Below are 19,683 nucleotides of genomic sequence, written 5' to 3'. Positions count from 1 at the left end.
TGTCTCCTTTTCTGTTCTCAATGCTGAACTCAGCCAATAGAGTCTTGCTCCAACTTCATAGAGGTGGGTATTGATCTGTTTCTCAGCAGAAAGTGAGGAGGAGAGAAGAATATGAATGCAACTTAAATATCTAAATTACAAAATTTGTCTTTCTACAACAGAAAAAGTTTCATAAGCAGACAGGACGAAACATGTGGTCTGACTTCTTGAAGAAGAAGAAGAAAATATCATTTCTATAGTGCCTCTCAAGATAAAAATCACGAGGCGCTTCACAAAAACAAAAAAAAAAGTAAAAATATTAAAAAGCATTTAGAAAATGTTTAAAAATATATTTAAAATGAGCAAAAATAGGCAATTGGGATTTCAAAGAAAAAAAGTTAAGAAAGAGAGAGGGAGTGAATAGGAAAGAGGGAAATCAGTGGATCCTGAGGAAGGCGGAATAGGTGGGGAGAGCAGAATAAAGAACGAGGGGTTGAAGAAGGTCATACAAAAGCCAGCTTGAACAGGTGAGTTTTCAGCTGCTTTTTGAAGGAGACCACTGAGTCCACTGATCTCAGGTTCAGGGGGAGAGAGTTCCAGAGTCTGGGGGCCACAGCAGCAAATGATCTGTCACCTTTGGTCTTTAGCCTGGTGCGCTGCACAACCAGTAGGCTTTGATCACTGGACCTCAGGGACCTGCTGGGGGTGTAGGGACTAAGAAGATCACCAATGTAAGATGGTGCTTGTCCATGTAAGGCCCTATAGACCAGAATCAGGATCTTGAAATGAACCCTGAAGTTGACTGGCAGCCAGTGAAGCTGGAGGAGAAGCGGGGTGATGTGGGTGTGTTTGGAAGACTTGGTCAGAAGCTGAGCACAGGCATTCTGAACCACCTGTAGACGGTTCAGGGAGGTTCTGCTCAGACACGTGAGAAGAGAGTTACAGTAGTCTAACCCCCAAATTCCAATACCTCCGCTCCGCTCCGGTCCGGTCCGCCCCCGCCTTCCGCAGCCGCTCGCTTCCGAACTCAATTTTTACTGCTACCCGCTCTACAACGGCTCCGCTCCGGTGCGGAGACCTGAGGTGGGCAAACAAGCATGCGCGGGATTTTCGAGATCTTGCGATACAGTCCGAGCAATAAACGTGGAAGTTAGATCCAAACACCCGTTGTGTGGGAGAAGCATCGGCATGAACTGTTTAATCTGCCCATCATTTGTGTTGAGAGATCAGCAGTGTTTGGATCAACAAAGTGTGACTACTTTGATAGTGGAAACTGTATTTATGGCTTACTTTTGTGCATTTAAACTTCAGCCGCTATTGATAGTTGTTAAAAGCTGTTAAACCTGTGTATATGAAACAAAAAACGCCTTTTGTTTATCGATGTATTGTGAAAAACGGAAGTTGTGCTCGCTCCTTTCCCTGTTGGGCGTTTGTGATTTCTGTCCATTGACTGCGGAGGTGCTCCGGCGTCCGGCAAAAATAGGATCGATTCTATTTTTGCCGGACGCCGAAATAGAGGGCGGCGCACGGCGCCGCACTGCCGGAGCACAGCCGCAGTAGTGGAATTGCTCTGATTGAGTAGAACGGGACCGATTTTGCTCCGGCGTTCGTGTCGGAGCGGAGCGGAGGTAGTGGAATTTGGGGGTAAGCATGAGGAGATGAAGGAGTGGATAACTGTCTCAAGTTCAGAGCGGGACAGAATGGGACTCAGCTTAGCAATTTTACTGAGATGGAAGAAGGAAGAGCGAACAAGAGAACTGACATGAGAATCCAGGGTGAGAGCTGGGTCAAAGGTCACGCCTAGATTCCTGACGGAAGGTTTGGTGTAAGAAGCAAGCTGACCAAGAGAGTCTCTGACTTTGGGAACCAGCTTGTCTGGGGCACAGATGAGGATCTCAGTCTTATCTTCACTCAGCTGTAGAAAGCTCCCAGCCATCCAGGTTTTGATAGAGTCTAAGCAGGTGTGTAACAGCTGCAGCTTAGACATCTCATGTGGCTTAAAGGAGATGTACAGTTGGATGTCATCTGCATAAAGATGGTAGGAGATTCCTTTGAAGGAGCTCAGGATGTGCTGAAGAGGAAGCAGATAGAGGAGGAATAGCAGAGGCCCCAGCACAGAACCTTGTGGGACACCATGGGTAAGGGAGGTAGTGGAGGACCTAAACTTGGAGACGGCCACAGAAAAGGAACGCTCAGAGAGATAAGAGGAGAACCACTCCAGAGCAGTTCCTGATAGGCCTGCCCAGTCTCTCAGCCTCTCCAGTAGCAGGTGATGGTCAACAGTGTCAAAGGCTGCAGTCAGGTCCAGCAGGACCAGACCAGAACAGTCCCCTGCATCACTGTGAGTCAGAAGGTCATTAGAGACCCTAAGAAGAGCTGTTTCAGTAGAATGAGCTCAACGAAAACCTGACTGGAAGCTATCATAGGTGTTATGTTCATCAAGAGCAGCTGTGAGTTGTTTAGCCACAACCTTTTCCAAGATCTTGGAGATGAACAGAAGTTTAGAGATGGGTCTGAAGCTGTTATGGAGAGAGGGGTCAAGACTCGGTTTTTTAAGAAGCGGGTGGATTACAGCGTTCTTAAAGTAAGCAGGGACCTGACCAGAAACCAGAGAAGCATTCATTACAGAGAGCACGCTGGGACCGATGGACTGAAAAGCACTTTTAAACAAAGATGAGGGTAAGATGTGGAGGGGGCATGCAGAGGTCTTTATAGAGTTAGAGCATGCTGCTGATGGTGTTAAACAGCACCTTGGGGTTCTCTTTGCTCTGGAACACCAGGTTGGACAAATAGGAAACCCTAGCGTCTCTGACTGCAGAGTTAAAGGATGTCAGAAGAAGGTGCAGCAGATGGACGTGAAGATGGGTTTTCTTCCACAAACGCTCAATTTTTCTGCATTGGCGCTTCAGGCTGCGAAGGCTGTCATTAAACCAGGGAGTAGGGTTCACTGCAGGAACTGATCTGGTTCTGACAGGACAGATGTTGTCCAGAATGGAGAGGCAGTGCTCGTTAAACTGAGAAGTTAAGGAATCTGGGTCATTTTCAGAAGAACAGGGTGGATCAAATGCAGCAGAAAAATTGCTAGCTGTGCTCTCATTAAGAAAACGAGAACTAACCATACGGCGAGAAGGAGGTGGGGACGCAGAAACTGACAAGTTAAAGAAAATGCAATGGTGATCTGAAATATAAACGTCCTCAGGACAAACACTGTCAGCATTTAGACTCAGGGTAAAAACAAGGTCTAGAGTGTGCCCCCTGGTGTGTGGGGGACCAGAAACATGCTGGGTAAAGCCGAAGGTGTCCATAAGGCTGGATAAATTCATGGCAAAGTGATCAGAGGGATCATCAACGTGGATGTTAAAGTCACCGTCTTGCCCTTCAAGTTGCAAATATCCAAATGTCCGCAATAAATATGTACAATTTTAATGATGAATCCAAAATTCAAAGAAAATGAGGATAATAAAACTACTCTACTATCTTTGCACTGATTTCTAATTGCTTTTAGTGAAGAAAGTAGAAATTTCTCTTGTTTCAGCTCCCATTAGAGGCTTTACTGACTAGGATGAATAGAAAACACACACAGCAGGCTGTGACACACTACAGTGCACTGTGAAGACTTCAGCTGCACCGTTCACAACAGACTGCATCCTTGGCTCAGTCTACATAATGCTTATTTCTCTCTTTCTGCTGATGGAATCCAGTCGTGTACACTCATGTGTCTCAGGTCATGAAAATAATTATTCTTTACTAGGGATGTAAGAAAATATCAATATGGCTATATATTGTGATTTTTTTTCCTGCGGTATTATATCGATATCCCAGGTTTCTGACTGGGTCCAGGAAATGGGACCACATTAGTCCGGTTCTGGCCTCCCTGCACTGGCTTCTGGTCTGTTATCATTCACACTTTAAACTCCTGGTCTTTGTTTACAATTTCTTCCAGGGTGGTGCTCCCCCCTATCTAGCCACACTCCTAAACAGACATTCTCATCACGCGCTCTACGCTCCTCTGACCAATGCCTGCTCGCTGTTCCTTGTTCTAGGAGTCGTACTCGTGGGGACCGGGCTTTCTTAGTCCTAGCTCCGTCACTCTGGAACCAGTTGCCACCCTCATTTAGGCTGTCCCCATCTCTGCCGGTCTTTAAAAGTCGCCTAAAAACCCACCTCCTCTGCTTGGCGTTCCCTGAACGTGTTTGAGGGTGGCCCTCTTTTATGTTGATTTTATTTGCCTGTTTTCATTCGTCTCTTAATCTCTTGTTTTACCCATTTGTTCTACTTTGATGTTTTACCTTTTTTGCACTATTTGAATTGCTTTTATTATCTATTTTTTCATTGTGTTTAAGATTTCTTATGTACTGTGTCCATCGCCTTGGGCTTCCTGACAGGGTCGCAATCAAAGCTTTATAAATAAAGCTTTGATTGATTGATGTAGTGTACCAAATCTTTGGAATAATTTACATGTGTAGCAATTAATTAATACACTGTTCAGTGTATATTTATGTTTATTTATCTAGCAGACGCTTTTATCCAATGCAACATACAATTTATAACCTATAGGGCATGTTGTGATCTGTGGGGGAAACTGGAGTACCTGGAGGAAGCCCACGCATACTTAGGGAGAACACGCAACTCCACGCAGAAGGGCCGCAGCCGAGTTTCGAACCGGCAACCTTCGTGCTGCGAGGCAACAGTGACAACCACTGCGCCACCATGCAGTGTAAACACACACTGAAAAGAACCTTCTGGTTTTGGAAGTCCAAACAGAAAGTGGATTTATTTCTGTAGATGAAAGGTTATTATGTTGGTATAGGTGAAAATTGACCCTTTCAGACGTTACACATGCAAACTTTTTTTTTTCTTTTGGTGCAATTCAAACGCCGACCACTAGTTGGCAGCCGTGTGCAATGGCTTTTGTTTCCACCACTGAAATGTAAATTCCTCTATTATGGTTCAGATACCTCATGTTAAACATGTTACGTATCAGTTTGGACTGTTTATTGAATTTTCCTATAATACATTTAGTCTAAAAGACAATCCCTAATACCGTCTGACTGAATGCATTGCAATATATCATGACATATTGTATTGTCTCCCCTGTATCGTGATACGTATCGTATCGCCAGAATTTCACTATTACACATCCCTATTGTTTTCTAAATCTGGATTCATTTTCTTGTCTCTTTCAAACACACACCACTCTCTCTCTGCTCTGGCACTTCCTCAGCCTTGACTGCCCAAGAGTGTCCCCTTGTCCTTCTAGGTTACCTTGGTGATGGGTGATGAGGAGCACTAGTATAACTGTAGATGGGGGCTGGGAGAGTATCCCATCTCCTGCTCACTAGATTATTTAATGTTGCCTGACTTTGAAAGGTGGGTTTCAGTCTGTAGTAAAAGGAACACTCTTGTCTAATGTTAGCTGCTAATACTCCATTGTCATTTATTATCCTTCAGACTCAAGCAGGAAAGCCCACCCTGGAAAGCCTGTGTGAAGGGATGGTGTGTATGAAGGAAAAGTCTCTGCCCTCTTTCTGATATTAGGTCAAATTAACTAGCAGAAATGCTGTCAGACAAAGGAGCGCTGTCACATTCCTAACCATGAAACACAGTAACGCAGCTCTTCAGTTCCAGCAGAACAGCTAAGAGGAGAAATCTCTTAGCAATACAGCAAAAAAGTTATGATACAGATATTAGTTTAATGATATGACATGTTTTATTGTAGCCTTTCTTTGAATCAAAGACAAATCTGATATTTCTAATTGTAATCCAGGATTATATAGTCACAAATCGTTATGGTTTGCTGAGATGAAGATGTGTAACAGAGATCCAGGAGGCAGCCAGGTATCGTACCTTAAAGACCAAGTTCCCTGGTTTTTATTTCAATACATTTGCAGTGATTGCTAGTGATGATATTATGACAAATTGGCTCTGATTGGATAACAGCAATATGACTCTGAATCTGTTTGCTTTGCAACGTTGATGCTGTGTGGTGAAATAGCTAATGCTAACGATTAGATTCTGATTTTAGTCTGTGTATGAAAACTATAATTACGATCGAAGTTCTTTTTTTCAAAGTGCCAACCTTTGAAATATATTTAAAAGATGCACAGTTGAAATTTATAAAAACGAGTTAACTCCTGCTTTTTAACAACATTTTGAAAGCATTAAAATACATTCTTGTCTTGCTAGAATATTTCAGAAACACGTTTTTATAACAAACTTCTAACTCTTCTTTCTTTAAAATCATTTAGAAGATATATCAGTCTTTCTCCACCACGACAATAAACAAACAGGCTTTGTTGAACAAGCCATGAACCTGGAGTCCAATCCCATTAAACTCCTAACCATGTGACGGGCTGAGCTGACTTTCACACCAGACAACACAGCCCTCCCAGCACCGTTGTATCTGTTTGATGTTCAAGTGTGATGAAACCTAAACACCAACAGCCACTTTGGGAGCATTTTTGGTTTTTAAAAGAGCATAGTTCTTTGTTTTTACATTTCCATTGTATTGCATCATCAGCATTGCAAAAAAGGTAGTAAAACACAAACTGCATGCCAATAATAAATTTGTCCAATCAAATGGACTCTGTTTCCTTTAAAGACCACTAGATGATGGTGGCTGAAATGACAAAGCACATGAGGAGTCACGATGGCAGAAAAAAGCAGATGAGTCATGAGAATGTGGTTCGATTTTAACTCTATACCTCAAATGAGCAAAATGTCAGTTTGGTCTGTTCGGGTTCACCCATTTAAGTACAGTGTAAAACATCTATACAGATGTTTCTGTGCGATTCTGCTGCAGATGTACATAATGTGTAATAGTGCACAAAGCACACATAATCTGTAATTCCAGGTTATTTACTATATAGTGCCAATTTACAACAAGAGTCATCTCAAGACACAGATTAAACATTCCAACTGAACCTACTTTTCAGTAGCCTAGTGAACTAGACCAAATTCTTGCTTTGCAAAGTTTTTAAATAATACATTTATTTAGTCTGGCTTGCCAGGCTAACTTATCAGTGCAATGACTTAAATTCATTATTCCAAATAGGAAACCCAGCAGATTGCATTTAGAGCAATCAGTTGTACTAAGCAAGCATGCAGCAACAGTGGAGAGGAAAGCTCCCCTTTAACAGGAAGAAACCTCCAGCAGAATCTCACTGGGGGTTTGAGAAGACAGAGCAGACACACAAAAAAGTTGTTCAGAAGGGAGAGCATGTCAGACAACCAGTGTCTACAGCACTGACTTGTGAACATTTTCCTCTTGGCTCCATTGGCAGCTGTATGAATGTTAGAGCAAACCCTCCACATCTTAGCCATCAAAAGTAGTAATGTGTGCAGTGAGAGTTTTTACTTCCTGTTTAAAATATATTTACTCACTTAGTATTCTACTTAAGTCCAAATCTAATTAGTGTTGAAAAACACAAAACAGATGCCAGCGGGCATCCTGTCCTGCACCCAGGGATCTCCATACACTATAGTTTAAACATTGTGTTTTGAAGCCAGGTTAGATTTTAGACATGCTTTGACTAATTTACTGTAAGCGGCAGGGGCGGCGTTAGGCCCGGCTACTTGGGCTGAAGCCCCGGATCTTTCATAATAAGCCCCGGATCTAAATCGCGAAAGTAACATGCAGTACCAAAGTCCAATAGAGAGGGCGCAGCTGGCAGTAGTTTGTATACAGCCTGCCTGAGCCTCCACCACTGAAGAAGAAGCCCTTCAGCAGCCGTCTTCTTCTACACTCTCTGCCTGAAACGCATGAGTGAAGATGGACATAAGGACGTTTTTTAGACCAAAAGTACAACGACAGAACCCCAGCTTTGATGAGACTGGTGTTGACTCAGGTTTGTGAGTCTTATTTGAAAATATTTGTTGTGCTGCTGGTTTGCCTAAAGTTAGCTTACTATCAGGTAACGCTGTTGGAGAAAGAAAGGGAATATTTACTATCATCTCACACTAAACACTAACAGGAACAATACTCTGCCCTGAATATGCTTAATATGTAGCTTCAGATTAATAATTATGTGGTACAAGATATATATATATGATGTTGACTAGTGCGTGTCACGTGTGCGCGCGCGTGCGTGTGCGCACGTGCGTGCGCGCGTGTGTTAAGCCCCGGATCTTCTTCAGTCCTAAATCCGCCCCTGGTAAGCGGTCTTTTGTTCATCTTAAATTAAATTTAGCAAGTCATCCAACACTGAAGACACAACTGTAAAAAAGAAGATTGTAGCAACAGTACTTTAGGGCTGCCTCGGTGCTTCTCACTAACAGACTCAGGCGGCTGCACGGACAGCAGCTGACGGCCTCCGACTCATCAGAGCACCAGCGAGTGACACAAAAACCCACATCAAAGAACACATTGACCCATTGTTGTTCCTATGCGAGGCTTTTAAAATGCTTTAACAGACCCTAATTAGACCTGGCAAGGCCACTGGGCTTTGTATAATGGTCATCAGCTCAAGATTTAACTCACAAGTATGAAGGTCATGATTGCTGTTATATTTTAGCATAAAAATATGTTTATCAAAAGCACAGGAACATTAACTGTAACACTTACACCCAATAACAATAACAGCACCCTGACTCTACTACTGCCTTCGTTTGCTCTGCAACGTTCATGTTTAACCTCCACAAATTACACAAGCCTGAAGGAGTTCTGTTGTGTTGTGGAGTTGCTAATGTTAACAGTTAGCTTCTAAAAAATGAGATGTGCTCTGCTCTCTCCTGGATGTTAAACCAACAACAGCATTTCCAGTCATGAGCCAAGATGGGTGAGTCCATGAAGGCTAATTTTCAGTGTAACATAGATCTGGCTTTTCTGACTCGAACGTTTCCTCGTCTATTCTAGCAGTCAGTAATGCATGTAATAGAGGTAAATGACTATTGTGAATTTTAGCCTGCATATTGAACTCACAGTGACTGTTCATAATTCAAAATAACAAGTAACAAAGTGAATTCTCAGCAAACTCACTTTTTAATGGTTTGGCAATAACTAGACTGCAATATGTGCATGACATACACAGAATTGAAACTGTGTTTAATCGTGTCCTTAGTGCAAACAAAAATATAGTAAAAATAAAAATATATAAGATTAAAATTATGCACTGACAAAAGAGGGATATAAATACCTAGTAGTGGTATGCAAATATATGTACAATAAATATAAGTAAAAAAGAAAATGTAATTCAATAAAAATGACAAAATATCTTGGAGACTCATGTGCCAGTTCTAGGTAATTTGTGGTATTCCAATACATTTTTTTAAAGTTTAATCAGTGAGTTAAAGGTGCAATTTGTAAGAATTCTACCCTGAAATAATCATAAAATATTCTATTCATGTTGGAAGGAAGGTTACATTGCAACACATTTCCTTCTTAGCTGGCTAAAGCAGGACGTAGTTACTGTTTACAATCAGTGAGTTTGTGAGGTTGCTGAATTTGCAGCGAGCTAACGCTACTGCGCGAGCATTTGTAATTCGACACCAGCAGGCAAAAAGCTCAAGAAAGGAACCAAAACCAGTAAACAGGAGCGACCCAGAAGTTATTTCTTCTAACAAACCACAGCATCTTTTTGTTTTACTCTAATATTGGGTAAAAAAAACTCTAGGCCAACATTGAGCTAACAATTCAAACCGTGATTTTGCAGCAAATAGTCAGCTCTAAAAATATTTCAAGCTTGCAATTACTAACAACTCGATATTACAGTGAAATGTACGTCTGTGTGAAGTTAATAATGAGTCAATCGTGGCGTTTTACTTCCTTTAATGCAGGATTGGGGAACCCTGGTCCTCGAGGGCCGGTATCCTGCATGTCTTTGCTCCAACACTTCTGATTCAGTGGTTGGTTCACCTGTTCTGCAGCTCATCAGGCTCTGCAGAAGCTTGTTAATCACCTGCTGATTGAAATCAGGTGTGATGATGCAGGGATGAAACTAAAATATGCTGGATAGCGGCCCTTGATAGACCAGGGTTCCCCACCCCTGCTTTAATGAGTTGTTCAGAACTGAGCTAACAGCAAGACGGCAAACAACCACACTTCCTGTAATGCCGGAGACAATCTACCATAATAAGTGTAGTAAGTAACACCAGTTATGACGTATTTAAATGAATCAGAGGCAGGGGCGGATTTAGCAATTTGGGGGCCCAAGGCGAACACAGACATGGGGCCCCTTACACTAAATTTTCGACAATCTGATCTTTAACTGGATTTGCGAAACTCTCCCCTCTTCTGACATGAGTTATTTTCACTTTTTATTAGTCCTCCTCTTTTTCCCTGTTTTTCTCTCCCTTTGAGTGCTTTCTTCTTCCTGTCAGTGCTCCTGTGCTTTAGCCTTAGTTATTTTCTTTTCTATTTTCCATTTTGGTCTGTTTTCCTCCCTTGAAACATTTTCCATTGTCTTTCCTTTCTGCTTCCTTTTGATGTTTACATCGAAAAACGACGTCACTTTCAGAAGTGAAAATAAAAGCTTTAATGAAGCAAGCTGCTTCTTTATCTTATTGGAGCCACCAGGATAACTCCATTTCATGCTTCATGGTTTGACTACCGCTTTGAGTTTGTTACGAACGCTCCCGCCTCTCTTCTTCTTCTTATTTGTGGTCTTGTGGCACTTGGCAAACAACAATTTGCTGCATTACCACTACCAACTGGACTGGAGTGGAATGACTACCAATTACTTCCTGTTTGTGCATCGCCGTCTTAATAACCCTCTTATGACCATAATTATAACAGGGCCGCCTGGTATGTTTTTAATCTTATGGCTGTAAAATTGTAATAAAAAGTGCAAAGTGTGTGTAACTCTTCTCCCTTTTTCAGAACAACCTCAGCTTTTAGTGTATGGTTTGTATTTAGAATTTATTTCTATTAAAGCCTTTAAAAATCAGCTTAAAAGTGAAAAAAGCAAAAAACGGATTTGAATTTTTTACATTTATTACTGAACAGAAACTTCAAAATTACTGGGCAAACAATTTAAACTTTGAACTGTAATGCATCTATTCTTAAAAAAGTTTGAACCTTTGTGTCATTTTTAGCTGTTTTTAGGACCATTTATTTTTGTAAACTTTCAGACGTTTTTATTTGATGTGGTAGGCCTTGAAGTAGTTTCTCTCCAGCTGCAGGCAGAGTCCTGCACACCTCACACTGCCATGGGGTGCTTCTCTGGCACACCGTGCACTGCTATACCAAAAACTTTTGTTTTAGCAAAAATAATTATTTATGGTAAAAAAATAAATAATGCTGGAATGAAGCTGAATCTTACAATTAGCAAATAGCTGAGGGTTGTTCAAATAAAAAAATAAAGACTGAACAAACGTTCATATCCTGGTTCACCGGAGATCTGTCTTTCTTCGTGGTCACTGTCTTCAGATATAAGCCTTCTGGGACACCTAATAGATTGTGTTGATTTTCTTTGAGGCATTTCCATAATTTCATGCTGGTTATTATGCTAATTAGCTTCCCCGTTCCGTTATCCGCTTCCACCGCGCTCCGTTTCAATCAGGCTGTACAGCAGGATTTCCCCTCGTAGCGATATTTTCCCTAACTCTGATTGCTTCATGCTATAGATCGTTGGAAAGCTGCATTTATGTCCTTTTAGGAACCGTTGGAATTATTTGAATCTGATCAGCCATTCAAAAGTTATAAAATGGAGCATTTTGGATGACAAACTCAACACGTCTCTGAATCTTTGTTGTGATTCGTGCGCTCAAGACAGGGAATCCCGGTGGCTACCGTAATGTATTGTATATGCACGAAAAGCCCCATTTTTAATATTTTCAGCTCTTTTGGAATTTTAATGATATCTTGAACGGTTCAGGAATTATGGTAATGAGAAGTGCGCATGTCCAATCACGTCTGCGGCCACAGGTTGGTAATAAGAATATTGTGGCATTAACAGAGGGGTGCCGGCAGTCAGGGCTAGGGGCCCCCCAACACAAGGGGGCCCCATGGCGGCTGCCTACCTATGCCTAATGGTAAAACCGCCTCTGATCAGAGGATTCCAAAGCACTTTACACTACAGTGTATCATTGATCCATTCACACACACATTCACACCCTGGTGGCGATAAGCTACAATGTAGCCACAGCCGCCCAAGCACAGGCGCCACCAGTCCATCTGACCATCACCTGCAGGCAAGGTGGGTTAAGTGTCTTGCCCGAGGACGCTTATCTACTTTACAACTTTCTGTGTATTACTCATCTTTGCTTGTCATCTAGAATCTTCTATTGGTGATCTGTAACTGGCAACAGAGATAAAACTCAGAACAGGAGTGACAGAGTAATATTTTTGTTTAAAGAATTGGACCACAGGAAGTCACTCTTACAAATTGTACCTTTAATTATTTGTTCTTTCCAGCAGATTTTGGCAGATTGGTACTTTTTAACATTTTTGTGTTCATTTGAATGTATATGATGCCTTTATTCCGGCGCTACAATAAATAAATAAATAAATAAATAAATAATAGACCAATTGATAATTTTTCCAGTGTTTACAATTAAATAACATTTTTTATTTAATTAAAAAAATGTGTGTGTCCCGTAATGACATTTAACTTGACTATTATTGTGGAACCTGTGCTTGGAAAGTCTCCCAAGTGTGCTCCAGGGCAGCTGCTTTACATTGTAGCTCATCATCACCATGGTGTGAATGTGTGTGTGAATGGATGAATGATACACTGTAGTGTGAAGTGCTTTGGATCTAGGTACTTGTGTCTTATAGGGAAAAAGGGTGACGATTTTAAAGTATGTGTGTTTTCTTTTTTTGTTTGTTTGTTTGAAATAAAACTACTACTACTACTAAAATGCATTTAACCTCCTCAAAAGATCACACATTTTATGTTTGCTCCTACCAATATTTAAAAACTTCGACAATTTCAGTGGTGCAAGAGAAAATCTTACCAATACCATAAGCTTTGGCAAACAACCAGCAGAGATTTGCTTCTATTTTGGCCTTTGCAGAATCATACAGCTCTGGTGGTACAACCTGAGCCTCCATGCCTCCCCCTCCTCCTCCTCCACCATCACCATCTCCTTCATCTACTGCTGTTGTTCTCCTCCAGGTGCTGTCCCTGCCAGCACTTACATCCATCCTGCACAGAGAAACAAAGATTTGACTGCTAGTGGAAGCAAACAGCATTACATCATCGACATTAAAGAACAAAACAAACAGGGCCTGGCTCACATTGTGTGATTGTGATATGAAATCAACACATAGATTCACCTTGTATGACCTCACTGGACATCCACTCCGTCTATCATTTAAATCTCACACAGAGATCATGATAAGCCCATGCATGAATATCATCTGGTGATGTGTTAGGTTGACGTGAAAAAGTAATTTTTGATATAATTGTAAGCAGCGTCTATTTTGTTATATATAAAACAATACTGTCGTAAATTAACTAATTATTATCATGCTTAGCAGCAGATGACAGTCGTTTTCTCGCTGGATAGAGAACAATACGGTAAACTGCGAACATCATTTCAGTCATTTATAACAATGACTCACCTCTAAGAGCACATTCAGGTCCAGTCCGCAGCTTCAGCTTTTATAACACAGGCGTGCAGTTAAAACATTGTGAACTGGCTTCGGCTAACGGTGTAATAACAGACTCCTCCCTGTCCAGCGACACAAATCTCCGGCCTGTCAGGATAAAGCTGCGGCTGGCGGCTGATGCTCGTTAATCCAATAATAAAAAATCTGTTTGGCAACCATCCGGACGTCCTGTTTCGAGGCAATGAATGAGGTCCAGAAGTTAGATGTCTTATATTATTAAAGCTGTCATCGCTTCCTGGCAGAAGACCGGCGGGGCTTTCGGTTACAGAGCAGCCCTGTTGTAGGAGCCTGTCTCTATGGGGACGGCTCGGGAGTTACCTCCTGTCCGCTCGGCTGCAGTGATTCCGCCTGCCAGCAGAGGGCGCCGCTGCTGTTACATAGATAGATCATCGACATATATCAGCGAGCTAAACCTTTTTTTAACTTTATTTAACAAACAATGAGTATACAACATAGAAACGAATGAAGTATACAAAACAACAGAATATGAATACACAAAGCCAGGGGTAAAAGAAAAAAGTAACAATTATAAGAATACACGCAAAAATTCACATATATATTGTTTTGAGAGCCTTTTTGTTGGTGGATTCTGATATTGATTTTATGTTCAATTCCACATCCTTAAAAAAATGACAGAAATATGGTGTTTTGTTGGTAAACTTACATTTATGAATAAAGAATGTAGCTAAGAGTATTAACAGATTTATCATAAAAATTTTTTATCATTCTTCATGGGGAACTTACAGAAATAGAACAAAACATTTTCCCATCGTAAAAAAAACTCCCTTAAAATATGGACAGCAACAAACCTGCTAAATTCCTTCCAGAATCTTTGTGTAAAAGAACAACACCAAAAACAGATGCGTCACAGTTTCTGGATGATCCCCACAGAAAGTACAATTAGTATTTATGTCCCTTTTAAATTTTACCATGTAATGACTGGCTGGATAACATTTATGTAGAAGTTTAAATGAGACTTCTTTCACCTTATTTACAATCAAATATTTCTGGGGGATCATCCAGACTGTCTTCCACTTGATATCTGGAACATATCGGTTCCAATGAGATATTATATACGGGAGAGAGACGATATCTTCCTGGAATAAACTATGTATTCTCTTATTGCTGTTACCAAGTTCTAGAGAAAAGCAGAATTTTCATATTGGTGACTCAACTGGATCAGGGAGAGTGACTGAGGTAGATATTGAGCTGTCAGTGTTTTTATATAACATTAAAGTCCCTGAGGGTATGGCACCAAGCAGCATTGAGAATTCCTGAACACTGATTGGGAAATTATATAGGGCAATAAAGTCGTCTAGCCTTCACCTCTACGGTGGCCCTTAGGTCCCGTCACAGCCGTGGCGGTGTCGGTACAAGATCTGCTCGGGTGTAAAAGCGGCAGCTACACGCAAAGGAAAAATGCTAAAGCTAGCGAAAATGGAGCAGGAATATTAAGGAGCTACAGCAGCTTCACGTCGTCCATCGGCAGCCTTTGTTCACGTTTTCAGGTAAAGTAATTTTGTTTATTCTAGAAGCTTTCAGGACTTACATGTTAACTTTAGATGGTTTCATGTATGTTTTAAGCTACAGAATGAACTTGTTAAACATACACAACACATTTCTACAGAGTATTATCATGTAGGTAATTAATATAAACCAAATGCATTATAAATGTTGAATGCAGCAGGATGTTTTCTAATGTAAATTGGACCTTAGAACTTATTTTGCATCAAATGGGGTAAAATGCTTTAAAAAACAGGCTTTTTAATAAAATAGCATTGAAGTGTTTTCAATGTGCATTTGTTTATCCAACTTAAGCCTAATAATGATTAGGTCTTAAAAATGTTAATTCTCTGTAGTTTTTATTTAACTATTCCCTGCTGCTCTTCCTTAAACTGAATAGAACCAGTGTCCTGCAGGTTATTTTTTGTTTTACATTTTTCTATAAAAAACAAAGTCTTATTAAATATATTACAGGTCAGCATGCACTGTGCTAAACATCTGCCTCTGTGCTGGTGAAGTTGTGGGTCTGGAGGATGAGCGTGAGGAAGATGTGTGTGGAGGAGGTCAGTGGTGCTCTGTCCTGCAGAAGGTACCAGTGTCACGAGCGTGTGGCGAGGTGAGCTGAGGTGAGGCAAGGATCCACACGCGGGGAGGAACAAGGCGAACAGATGAGTCCGTTTAACAAAGGTTTATTAAAAACACACGCTGGACACTGAAACAATGACACGACAGGGAACACAGAACAGAAGGGGTTTAAATACAAGAGGAGCGGGAGCTATGGTGATTGGGAAACAAGAGGCAGGTGGGAGCAATTAACGGAGAACAGACAAAACCTAAGAGTAGACAGGACAGGGCGTGACAGTACCCCCCCCCCCCCCCCCCCCCCAAAGGGCGGATCCCAGACGCCCACAGGAACAAGGAGCAGGGCGGGAGGAGGGGGACCCGGAGGGAGGGCCCAGAGGAACCGAGGGACCACAGGAGAGGCGGCAGGGATCAGCAGAGTCAGGAGGCCTGCGTCTGCTGCAGATGAGGAGGCGACGGGCCCTTGGAGGCCGGCGCCTGGGGCAGATGAGGAGACGAGGACGAACCCTTGGGGGCCGGCGCCTGGGGCAGATGAGGAGGTGAGGACAGACCCTTGGGGGCCGGCGCCTGCGGCAGAGGAGGAGGCGAGGACGGACCCTTGGGGGCCTGCGCCTGGGGCAGATGAGGAGACGAGGACGGTCCCTTGGGGGCCTGCGCCTGGGGCAGATGAGGAGGGGACAGGCCCTGGGAGGGCGGCGCCTGCGGTAGAGGAGCCCTGCAGGCTGGGCTGGGGACACAGGCTGGACCGGTGACAAAGTCCCTGCAGGCTGGACCGGAGCGACCTTCAGAATCACCACTGGAACTGGAGACGGAGGAGACGTCAGACCAGAGGCGACGTCATCAGACGAGCTGACTTCGGGGGAGGCGACGTCATCAGACGAGCCGACTTCGGGGGAGGCGACGTCATCAGACGAGCCGACTTCGGGGGGAGGCGACGTCATCAGACGAGCCGACTTCGGGGGGAGGCGACGTCATCAGACGAGCCGACTTCGGGAGGAGGCGACGTCATCAGACGAGCCGACTTCGGGAGGAGGCGTCAACTTCAGACGAGCCGACTTGGGAGGAGGCGACGTCATCAGAGGAGGCGTCAACTTCAGAGGAGGCGACATCAGAGGTGTCGACCCTTGGGTTGGAGGCATCGACCCTTGGGTTGGAGGCGTCGACCCTTGGGTTGGAGGCGTCGACCCTTGGATTGGAGGCGTCGACCCTTGGATTGGAGGCGTCGACCCTTGGATTGGAGGAGGTGTTGACTTTCATCCGCTTCTGGTCCTCTGGCTTCTGGACCGCCGGTCCCCGAACCGCCGACATCTGGGCTGGTAACGTCTGCTTCTGGGCCTGCACCGGACCCATCTGCTTCTGGGCTGGTACCGTCTGCTTCTGGGCCCGCATTGTCTGCTTCTGGGCCGGAACCGGAACCGTCTGCTTCTGGGCCTGCACCGTCTGCTTCTGGACCTGCACCGTCTGCTTCTGGACCCCCCCTGGAACAGGCCTTGATTGAACGAGCAGTGCTAGTGCTGAAGACAGGGAGCGCAGAGCGTCCAGTCGGAGCTGATTAGAATGGGCGCTCTGTTGAAGCCGGACCAGCCCAGCCCGTTGACTGGCCAGTTCAGTTGGCTGGATTGTGGGTGTGGCTCCACCTCCCACAGATGACAGAGGAGCCGAGTGGACCGGAGGCGGGACAGCTGGTCCAGCCGGAGCCGCGAACAGTTCGTCTAGCTGGAGCTCAGCGAGCAGATCGTCCAGCTGGAGCCCGCGGAGTTCAGCGAGCAGATCATCTAGCTGGAGGACTTGGAGTTCGATGGTCTGACGAACCTGGGCTGTCTCAACCTGTAGACTGGCGTGCTCCGCCCACAGGGCTGCGAGCGCAGCTCCTCCTCCTGCAGACGCCGATTCGGCCGGAGACGGGACCGCTGGTCTGACCAGGGGCGTGTCCGAACTGGCTCGCCGAGCACGGCCAGCGGTGGGCTCGCAGCTCCGTCCTGAAGCGCAGGGCTGCGGTGGATTCCGGCGTCTCTCCCCACGCCGTGGACCGACCCCGGGGGAGCAGAAAGCCAGCCTCGTGCCCTTGAAGCTGGAGCGATCCCGGAGCGTCTCTCCCTCCAACCTCCCGTCCGGTTCCGGAAGGGCGGCGAGGAACGCCGAGGCAGAAGGTCGGGGACGCCGTCTGCGGCGAGGCGGAGCTGGAGCTGGGGAAGGAGAAGCCGGTCGATAGTCGGCGGAGAGGAACTGGAATAAATACTTCCATGGGAGGATCTCCTCGCTGGACCCTTCAGGGGGTCATGTCATTCTGTCACGAGCGTGTGGCGAGGTGAGCTGAGGTGAGGCAAGGATCCACACGCGGGGAGGAACAAGGCGAACAGGTGAGTCCGTTTAACAAAGGTTTATTAGAAACACACGCTGGACACTGAAACAATGACACGACAGGGAACACAGAACAGAAGGGGTTTAAATACAAGAGGAGCGGGAGCTATGGTGATTGGGAAACAAGAGGCAGGTGGGAGCAATTAACGGAGAACAGACAAAACCTAAGAGTAGACAGGACAGGGCGTGACAACCAGCAGACCACCACTATTGTTAACAGGCAAGTCATTCACAGAGATGTAACAGCCGTCATCTGAGCCAGCCCAGCAGGCCCTGTAGATGGACGATGGAGTGGACAGTGAGAGGAAGCGTCCCAAAGCTCTCTCTGCAGACCGTCCTATATGATGTTCCCCTGGCCAGAAACGTCCAGCCACGGGTCTGCTCCAGCCCTCCATCCACGTCTGGATCCTCCTGCAGCAGATCCAGCTGCACTGTTAAAGACTTCCTGCTCACTCAGTTTAAATAAATGATCCAGGAAGAGTCACTCAGGTTAATCCTGCTTTAACCGTACAAAACTGGTCCATACTGGTTTTGATCTGTAAATAAGTTTAACCTATTATAAATAATCTTTTCTCCTTGCCATCTTTTCATTTTCTGTTCATGTAACATGTTCAAAAACATCTGTATTAATAAATCTGGTGATAAAATCAATGACCAGAAAGTTATTAGTATTTATTTTAATAAATGTGTTCAAATATCAAACAGCTAAATAACATTAACATGATACATGTCCGAATCCACGGGAAGGATGCTTGTAAGAGTGCGATGACGTCACAGCGCAGCAACGAGTACTGTCCTTTTTAAAAAAAATTTTTATTATTATCATTAAATGCTTATTACAATTTCTCGTGAGACAACAACACATAATGGAAACATACAAGGCATCTTTAGTAACAAAAGAAAAACAAATAAACTTAAAAAAGAGGCACTAACTTGGCACTAACTTGCTTTAGTAAATCCTTACTTTGGTTAAATAAATCAGTTGTTGAACCGCCCACTCCTCTGTTTGGTCTCCTTTCTTATTACAGCCCACCACTTCCAGTCTGGGTTGTAACAATCTGCAGACAGATTTCTGAGTATCTCCTCCTTTGGTATACAGATCCTCACTGAGCCAAGTACTGTGAACAAATAGTTTCTCCATGATATTATCCAGCAAGGTCCCATTTTTGTCAAAACAAGGGTGAGGTAATGAAAAAATAGAAATATTTCATTAAATTAACATTTAAATTATTTATATGCATCATTAAAATAAAATAAAAAACATGTTTTGAAATATATAAAGTGCACCAAACTTGACTCAGTCCATTCAACAATTCTAAATGGACAATTATGTAACTCATCAATTAATTATTTGAAAGGATAATTTGTCAATTAAATGCTGAAAAAAATAAACAATACATTAATGAGGCAAGAACTTTTTAAACTTGAACATACCTACACCCACAAGTCTATTTTTACCTGGAGTCTCCTCTCAAGAGTGGCTGAAGTAATATTACAACTTTGACAGAATACAAATTCTCTCTCTCTCTCTCTCTCTCTCTCTCTCTCTCTCTCTCTCTCTCTCTCTCTCTCTCTCTCTCTCTCTCTCTGGAAGCCCCACTCTAAGGGCGTTTGCAGTGTATTAGTGAGTCATATATTGTACAACCACAGTCATAAAGTTTTCAATCAGTAGTTTTATTTCAGTATGTATTTTTCCAGTATCACAA

General features: G+C 43.5%; 1 protein-coding gene across 4 annotated transcripts in view; it reads right to left on the bottom strand.

Moving 5' to 3' along the window:
- Nucleotides 1-13,860, bottom strand: part of camsap1a (calmodulin regulated spectrin-associated protein 1a) — a 49,559-nt gene extending 35,699 nt beyond the window's left edge. For all 4 annotated transcript variants that reach the window (XM_054744481.2, XM_015943002.3, XM_054744482.2 and 1 more), the window contains exons 1-2: nt 13,484-13,860; nt 12,874-13,064 (exon numbers count right to left, since the gene is read on the bottom strand). In XM_054744481.2, coding sequence (XP_054600456.2) covers nt 12,874-13,063 — 190 coding nt within the window. In that variant the 5' untranslated portion in view covers nt 13,064; nt 13,484-13,860. The remainder of the gene's footprint in view (nt 1-12,873; nt 13,065-13,483) is intronic.
- Between the last annotated feature and the right edge of the window lie 5,823 nt (nt 13,861-19,683).

This window comes from Nothobranchius furzeri, chromosome 6 (genome assembly GCF_043380555.1).
Source record: "Nothobranchius furzeri strain GRZ-AD chromosome 6, NfurGRZ-RIMD1, whole genome shotgun sequence".
In the NCBI taxonomy this organism is placed as follows: Eukaryota; Metazoa; Chordata; class Actinopteri; order Cyprinodontiformes; family Nothobranchiidae; genus Nothobranchius; species Nothobranchius furzeri.
Note: the sequence above shows the minus strand (reverse complement) of the source record. Positions and strands in the feature narration are given on the sequence as shown.